At 49.8% G+C, this 8,401-nt stretch overlaps 1 protein-coding gene across 1 annotated transcript in view; it reads right to left on the reverse strand.

Moving 5' to 3' along the window:
* Positions 1-4,131, reverse strand: part of TEKTL1 (tektin like 1) — a 10,093-nt gene extending 5,962 nt beyond the window's left edge. Inside the window, exons 1-2 of the mRNA XM_068981471.1 lie at positions 3,562-4,131; positions 1,633-1,737 (exon numbers count right to left, since the gene is read on the reverse strand). Of these exons, the coding sequence (XP_068837572.1) occupies positions 1,633-1,737; positions 3,562-4,131 (675 nt within the window). The remainder of the gene's footprint in view (positions 1-1,632; positions 1,738-3,561) is intronic.
* Positions 4,132-8,401: the final 4,270 nt, after the last annotated feature.

The raw sequence follows: 8,401 nt of genomic DNA on the forward strand, positions 1-8,401 counted from the left end.
CAAGGCCTGTTCACAACTGCCAAACGCAGTGCCTGGGATACCAGGGTATTGGATTAATATTTGTCAAATGGATAAGTCACAAGTGCATACAGGCTCTTTGAAACCTACTTTCATGTCTCCATTAGTGATGTCATAAAGAAATCCTGTTGCAAGAGTGAAGGATGCAGTGAGAGACCATCTCTGAATGGAGCTCATAAAGATGAGCACAGTACAGAGTAAAGAGCTCAAGACACCTGAGTTGAAACATGAAGTTCTCACACTTCTGGGTCCATATATAAAGGAAATCAGGACCTTGAAGGGAAATAACTCTCATGTACATTTGAGCATCATTCATCAGCTGAGACATAGAAGCAATCTAAATGTCTGTTGACAGATGAATGGATAAAGAAAAGGTGATATTATATATATATATAATATATATTATATATATATTATATATATTACTATATAATATAGTAATTATCAGTAGTAGTAATAGTGAAAGTTGCTTAGTCATGTCTGACTCTTTGTGACCCCTTCAGTCCATGGAATTCTCTAGGTCAGGATACTGGAGTGGGTAGCCTTTCCCTTCTCCAGAGGATCTTCCCGACCCAGGAATTGAACTGGGGTCTCCTGAATTGCAGGCAGATTCTTTACCAACTGAACTATCAGGGAAGCCAATTAGTAGTAGCGGTATTTTTATATTAATACAATTACTATACTAATAATGATACTATATAGTGGGACTTGCCTGCTGGTCCAGGATTAAGAATTCGTCTGCCAATGTAGAGGACATGGATTCCATTCCCGATCTGGGAAGATCCCACCTGAAGTGGGGCTGAGCCCTTGTGCTGCAGTTCCTGGACCTTTGAGCCACAATGGCTGAAGCCTGTGAACCTAGAGCCTGTGCTCTGCAGCAAGAGAAGCCACAGCAATGAGAAGCCTGTGCACCGCAACTAGAGAGTAGCCCCACTCACTGCAGCTTGAGAAAGACTTTGTGCAGCAACAAGATTTAAAATAGTAAATTGTACCTCTCTAAATCTGGAGGGGAAAAGATACACCTGAACTGAAACCACAGCCTCACCACTGGCTTGCTCCATACCTTGGGTGAGGTCACATCTTTCTGAGTCTCGAATTCCCCATCTCTAATCAGAATCATCGTTTCTGTTTCACAGGAGGGTTTTAAGGACTTAACAACAGGACAGGGCGTGGCACAGAGGGGTGTGCTTAGTCATTCAGTCATGTCCAACTCTTTGCAACTGCATGGACTATAGCCCACCAGGCTTCTCTGTCTGTGGGATTCTCCGGACAAGAAAACTGGAGTGGGTTGCCATTCCCTTCTCCAGGGGATCTTCCCAACCCAGGGATGGAACCTGTTTCTCCTGCATCACAGGTGGATTCTTTACCATCTGAGCCACCAGGGCACAGAGGTGAGGGGTGTTCATTGTTATTTTGAGGCCCAATTTCATCTCTCAGAGCTTCAGTCTTTCCATTTCCTAAAGTGGAAATACAGTGAATGTCAGGTCAGGGTGGGACAGGTGTGTGGCTTGAAGGATTTGCTGTTGCTACAATCCCCAAGGTTAAAGCTGTTTGCCCAGTAGGCAGCCAACGGCCCCCTCCAATCCCCTTAACCTGGCCCCAGGTGTCCCAAACCTTGAGCAGGGCCTCTGATTTTTCCATATCCATCTCCATCTTCCTTTTCATGCTCCTTAGCTCCTCTTTTTCCCAGGTAAGCATACTGTCAGCTTTGTCAGAGATCTGGAAAACAAGGAGAGAATTTTTCACACTTGTGGGAGAGGGCTGGTGGGGAAAGCTCTTTTTCTAGAATAGTACAGAGTTTGCCAACCTCATAAACCCTGGGTTTGGGGATTGGGGTTGGGGGCACTCTCACGCTTTGGGGATCTCACTCTCTGAGAAGCATTTACTCTTTTAGGAAGCTCTCACCAGGGCTTCTCTGTGGCTCAGATGGTAAAGAATCCACCTGTGATGCAGGAGACCCAGGTTAGATCCCTGGGTCGGGAAGATCTCCTGGAGAAGGGAATGGCAACCCACTCCAGTATTCTTGCCTAGAGAATTCCATGGACAGAGGAGCCTGGTGAGCTCCAGTCCACAGAGTCCTAAAGAGCTGGACACGACTGGGTGACTAACTCTTTCACTTGGGGAGGTCTTACCCTCTAGAGAAAAGGGCCGGGGGCTTCTTCCTTTTACAGATGGGAGCCCAGTGAGCTGGGATGGAGATGACTTAACTTGGGGGGAGGTTGTCATTGCTCTTTGGGCCTGAGGGGCTCCCCCTTCCTTGGTGATGCTCTTATCCTCTCTCCCAAGCTACAAGTGGAGGAGTCTCATAGTGATGATGAGGTTTGCCCTTTTGAGGGCTTATTGTCTGGATTTGGGGGCTGGGAGTTGGAAACCCACCCTATGGGTTGGGGGAGGCGTCTCATCTGTCCCCAGGGAGGCTGGAATATTGTCCCCTTTGGGGATGGCTGTCGAGGATTTCACTTTAGCAGAAGGATTTTTACCAGGGCTGGGACTAGGGGGTCTCACTCCCCTTGGCTAGGGGTTTAGCTCTCAGGTGCAGTCTAAGGAGTCTGAGGGTCTCAGTCTTTAGGAAGAACCTGTCCCTCTCCTAATTCTAACCCTAACCCCTGTGAGGCCTGGGATGGGGTTCTCATTCCCTGAGACTGGGGGGTGTTTTTGGTGCATGCATGTTCAGTTATGTCAGACTCCTTGAGATGCTATGAACGGCAGCCCACCAGGCTCCTCTGTCCATGGGATTTTTCAGGCAAGAATATTGAAGTGGGTTGCCATTTCCTCCCCCAGGGATCTTCCTGACTGAGGGATGGAACCCGTGTCTCTCCTGCATTGGCAGGTGGATTCTTTACCACTGAGCCACCTGGGAAGCCTGGGGGAGAGGGGAGTTGGTTGGGGTTTAAAAAAATATTATGAGGAGAATTTTTATCTCTTGGGACTAGAACATCACCCACCGCTCAGCCGGGGGCTTCTTGTGTGTTTTCAGTGGGGTTGGGGGGTTGGGGAGGGTCTCATGCATGGGGGAGAGTTTCCCCCTCTCGTGCAGGCTGGGAGTGCTATATTTTACCCTTTGGTAAGTCTAGCTTCTTGTCTGACTCAAGGGTCCCACCTTCTCTCCCTAGCAGGGAGACTGAGAGATAGGTATCTCCCTCTGGGGGCAAAGTTTCCCTGGTGGTTCAGATGGTAAACAATCTGCCTGCCATGCAGGAGACCTCGGTTTGATCCTGGGGTGGGGAAGACCTCTGGAGGAGGGCATGGCTACCCATTCCAGAATTCTTGCCTGGAGAATCCCATGGGCAGACGAGCCTGGCGGGCTACAGTCCATGGACTGGAGAAAGAGCTGGACACGACAGGATTAACACTTCTGGGGCAAGGGGGCGTTTGGGAGGATCTCTGTCTCTGGGGCTGGGAACCAAGGCACCTCATCTTGGGGGTGGAGTTGGGCCTGTGATGGGGGAGTGTTTCCTCTCTAGGGTGGATTTTGCCCAGTCTGCTCATCTGGGAGCAGAGGCCTGAGTCTTTGCGGCTGGGCTGGGGCGGGGGTGGTCCCACCGTCTCAGATTTGGGTCGGTAGCCCCGCAGCTTGATGCTCTGCTGGTTAATCAGCAGTGCTTTGCGCACTTCGCTGAGTCTGTGGTCCGTAGCCTCGCGCTGGCGCTGCAGCAGCCGCAGCTGCCCATTGATCTGGTGCTGCGCGCGGCCAAGGCGGGCGGCGGTGAGGCGCGCCCCGCGAGCGTGAGCTTGCACCACCTCGGCGGTCTGCAGGGCCCGCGCGTCACGGTGCATGGGCAGCGGCAGGCGGGCGTGCCAGGCAGGTGGCTTCATCTTGCTCTTCCACAGCGTAACGCCCTCGCCCGGCGGTGGCTTCTCCGTGGTGCTACCCCCTTTGAGCATCTTCACGCGGAAGCGCCAGGGCAGAATGTAGGCGGCCCGGCAGAGGTGGTGCGCCACGTGTGGGTCCCGCACACTGTCGTTGGGTTGCCACATGGTCACCGCCTCTTGCCCGCAGCGGTCGGTCAGCTGGTGTGCCTCCTCTGACAAGGCCCTGGTCGCCTCGCGCCATGCTGGATGCCCAACGCGCGTGTCCTGGCTGTGCTCCACCGGGGGTATCAACACGGGCATGCTCCCTGTTTGGTGTCCTGGCCTGGCCTGAGATCCTTGCCTGGAGGGGCAGGGACCCCCCTCAACGACATGCAACTCCTTCCTGGCCTGAGAAGTTTGTGAAACAGAGCCCTCTTGACTATGACGACCGTGCCGGCGGCATAGGCGGAGTTCCAAAAGCGGGGGAGGGGAAAGGCTACAGTGACGGAGGGGATGGAGTCTTTGGTTTGGAGCTAGGCAGAGGCAGCTTGGAATCCTGGCTCCTTGAGAAAGGTTCTGCCTTATCGAGCCCACCTCTCCCTGTTGCTCTTTACCCTTTTACCTTCTTATCCAGGAACACGGATGAGGCTTCTTCCAGCTCCGTTGTTCAGTCGCCAAGTTGTGTCCGACTCTTTGTGACCCCACGAACTGCAGCGAGCCAGGCTTCTCTGTCTATCACTGTCTCTCTGAGTTTGCTCACACTCATGTCCATTGAGTCAGTGATGCCATCCAAACATCTTCTCCAGCTCTGAGGACGGTGCTAAGGTTTCTCCCACTTCAGACCTTTGGATTTGTTGTTCCTTCTGTGTGGCATACTCCTTCCCACCTTCTCCCCATGGTTGGCTCTTTTTCAGTCTTCAGAACCCAGTTTCATCTATCAATCGATCTATTTAGGTTGTGCTAGGTGTTTGTGCCTGCACGTGGCCTTTTCTCTAGTTGTAGAGAGAAGGGGGTTCCTCTTCGGGATGGCGCGTGGGCTTCTCATTGTGGTGGCTTCTCTCGTTGTGGAGCACAGGCGCTAGGGTATGTGGGCTCCAGTAGTTGCTGCACTTGGACTCAATAGCTGTGGCTCACAGGCCCTAGAGCAGGGGCTCAGTAGTTGTGGCTCAGGAGCTTAGCTGCTCCGAGGCATGTGGAATCTTCCCGGACCAGGGATTGAACCTGTGTCCCCCTGCATTGGCAGGTGGATTCTTATCCACTGTACCATCAGGGAAGTCCAGAACCCAGCTTTAATGTCACTGTCTTAAAGGAGGCTTTCCTTAGTGCAGTATCTAAGACCTACTCTCTCCTATCACTCAGGATTTTTAGTAAGCCACAGAAAAGGAAAAGATGGTTTCACAGTCAGAATCATGGCAAAAGACATACAGAACAAAGACATACAATGGCTCTGAAGGACACCATGGCTACTATTGCAGAAATCTCAGCTGTTGGTTGACTGTCCCCAGAATGGCACCGCTACTACAGCCAGTGACCAAGTCAGTTCTCTATAGCACCTGCTTTTTTGCCCCTCTAGTTCTTAGGGTCCAAGGTGGCTGTGTCTAATTGCCTAAGCCATGGCATGCCTGGACTGCAAAGGAAGCTAGGAAAATTGACTCATGGCTGAACTTCCTGTTTCTATGGTGGAAGGAGGACTTTGTTTCCCACCAGGACCATATGATGTGGAATTCCTCCAACATAGGAAGCCCGTTGGAGTCTGGGGAAGAAGAAGAGACAACTGCCTGCACCCCCTCCCCCATAATTCTCCATCACATCACCTTTTTTTTTTCCCCCTTCAGGCTGTGGCATCTTTACCTGGGCAACTGATAGGCACCTCAAACTCAACAGGTCCAAAACAACATTGTTTTTAATTAAAAAATTTTTTAATTGGAGGATAATTGCTTTACAATGTTGGGCTGGTTTCTGCCATACAACAATGTGAATTAGCCACAAGTGTACATATGTCCCCTCTCACTGAACCTCCCTCCCACTCCTACCTTATCCCACCCCTGCAGATTGTCACAGAGCACCAGGCTGAGCTGCCTGTTGTTATACAGCAACCTCCCACTGGCTATTTATTTGCATTTGGTAAGGTACATGTTGCAATGCTACCCTCTCAATTTGTCCCACCCTCTCTCCCCTCCCCCACACAAGTCTGTTTCCTGTGTCTGCATCTCTATTTCTATCCCTGCCCTGCAAATAGGTTCATCAGTGCTATTTTGCTAGATTCCCTATAAATGTGTTAATATACAATATTTTTTTTTCTCTTTCTGACTTCCTTCACTCTGAGGTGGCTTTAGGTTCACCACCTCACTAGAACTGATTCAAATGAATTCCTTTTATGGCTGAGTAATATTCCACTGTGTATATATACCACGTCTTCTTTATCCATTTATCTGTTGATGCACATCTAGGTTGCTTCCATGTCCTAGCTACTCTAAACAGTGCTGCTGAGATGGGGGCAAGATCAAAGCCCCCAATTAAAATTAAGCTTTTGCTTTCCCTCCTGTTATTTTGTTTTAACAGTTGTAGCTCATCAATCACCGCTTTTGCCTCTGTCACCTTGCTTGCTTGTTGCATCCATGGGAACTTGGGCTACTTGGGGGAGGGGAGGGACCTGAGCTGTTTGAGTGGGAACTTTACGGTGTATAGAAGATACCCAGAACAAAGCTGGGGCACTCAGCCTTTGGAGATGACTCTGCTGGCCAGCACAGGTACTGAATAAAACCCTGCTGTTTTGCATCTTTGAACGCCACTTATATTCTTCCACTGCCACGGTTTCTATAACACTGCAATGAACATTGAGGTACATGTGTCTTTTTGAATGATCAAAACCACACATTTGGTGAACATTTCTGATCTTTTTCCTCTGTTAGTGTTCCTTGACTTGATACTTGCCCACTGTCCACCCCAGTTGCTCATGTTAAAAACTTAGTAAGCTTCCTTACTTTTTTTGTGTCCACATGCAATCCACCAACACGTTTTGCCTGTCCTACCTTCAAAACTTATCTCCTATATGATTATTTTTTCTCCATTGCTACCAGCAGCATTCTTATTCTCACTCACACCACCATTTCTCACTCACCTGGTCTCCCTGCCTCCTCCCCTTGCCTTCCTAAATTCATTCTCCACACCACAGTCAGCACTCTGTTTTAAACTAGAGCACATCTGTTGTTGTTTAGTTGCTAAGTCATGTCTGACTCTTTGGGACCCCACACTCTGGTGACCCAAGGATGAAAGAGCAGATAAAACCAAGGAGGGTCTTGGAATGCAGGAACGGAAAAACCAGACCCTTATTGTCCTCCCCCCTCTCCATGTTGTAACTATTAACAGATTCAGGTCCTCCTGAGAGTATAACCTCTCCTGTCACATAGGGAGAAGGTATTTGCCTTACTCTTTCCCTACCCAGTATATGTGTCTCATCCAATCAGCAAATGACTCATAAGAGCCCTATCCTGCTCCTTGTACCCTGGCTATAAAAATGCACTAAGGACCCCTGTTCAACGTTGGTTCTCCCTTGCCTTGGCCCACTATTTTAACAGTGTCTCCTGCTCTAATAAATTTTATTTCCCCTCATTCTGTCTCATGTCTGGAAATTCTTTTCCAACCCACGCCTGGACCATGACACACACACTGTAGCCCACCAAGGCTCCTCTGTCCATGGGATTCTCCAGGCAAGAACACTGGAGTGGGTTGCCATTTCCTTCTCCAGGGGATCTTCATGACCCAGGGATCAAGCCCGCGTCTCCTGCATTGGCAGGTGATTTTTTTTATCTATTAATTTTTGGGTGTGCTGTTGTTGTGTGGGCTTTTCTCTAGTTGCAGTGAGTGGAGGCTACTCTTCATTGTGGTGCTCGGGTTTCTCATTGCACTGGCTTCTCTTGTTGTGCAGCATGGGGTCTAGGGTGCATGGGCTTCAGTTGTGGCAGCTCCTGGGCTCTAGAGTACAGGTTCAATAGTTGCGGTGCACGGGCTTAGTTGATCTGAGGCATGTGGGATCTTCCTGGACCAGGGATTCAACCCGTGTCTCTTGCATTGGCAGGCGAATTTTTTAACCACTGAGCCACCTGTAAAGTCCGGAGCACATCACTTTCTTACTTAAAAACCCTTCAGTGAATCTCCTTGTGCATGTGTGTGTGCTAAGTCGCTTCAGTTGTGTCCCACTCTTTAAGACCCTGTGGACTATAGCCCACCGGGCTCCTTTGTCTATGGGATTCTCCAGGCTAGGATACGGGAATTGCCAATATGTGGGGTGTCATGCCTTCCTCCAGGGGACCTTCCTGACCCAGGAACCTCTTATGTCTCTTGCTGTTACAGGGAGGAAACCAACTCTGCCTCCATGTTAGAACCTGTTTCTTTGACTTGCTTTTCATTGCTTTTGTTATCATAATCATACTGGCTTGCCTGGAGGACTCTGCCCCTCTACTTGACTGTAAACTAAAGTGCCTTTGTTCAGCTAGTGGAGAGATAGTTTGTCCCTGCCCACCTGTGAACAGAAGAAATGAAGACATCCCTTCCAAAGGCTGGCCGTTCCCTGGGAGATGTTTTGCAAGAC

This window comes from Capricornis sumatraensis, chromosome 9 (assembly GCF_032405125.1).
Source record: "Capricornis sumatraensis isolate serow.1 chromosome 9, serow.2, whole genome shotgun sequence".
Taxonomy (NCBI): domain Eukaryota; kingdom Metazoa; phylum Chordata; class Mammalia; order Artiodactyla; family Bovidae; genus Capricornis; species Capricornis sumatraensis.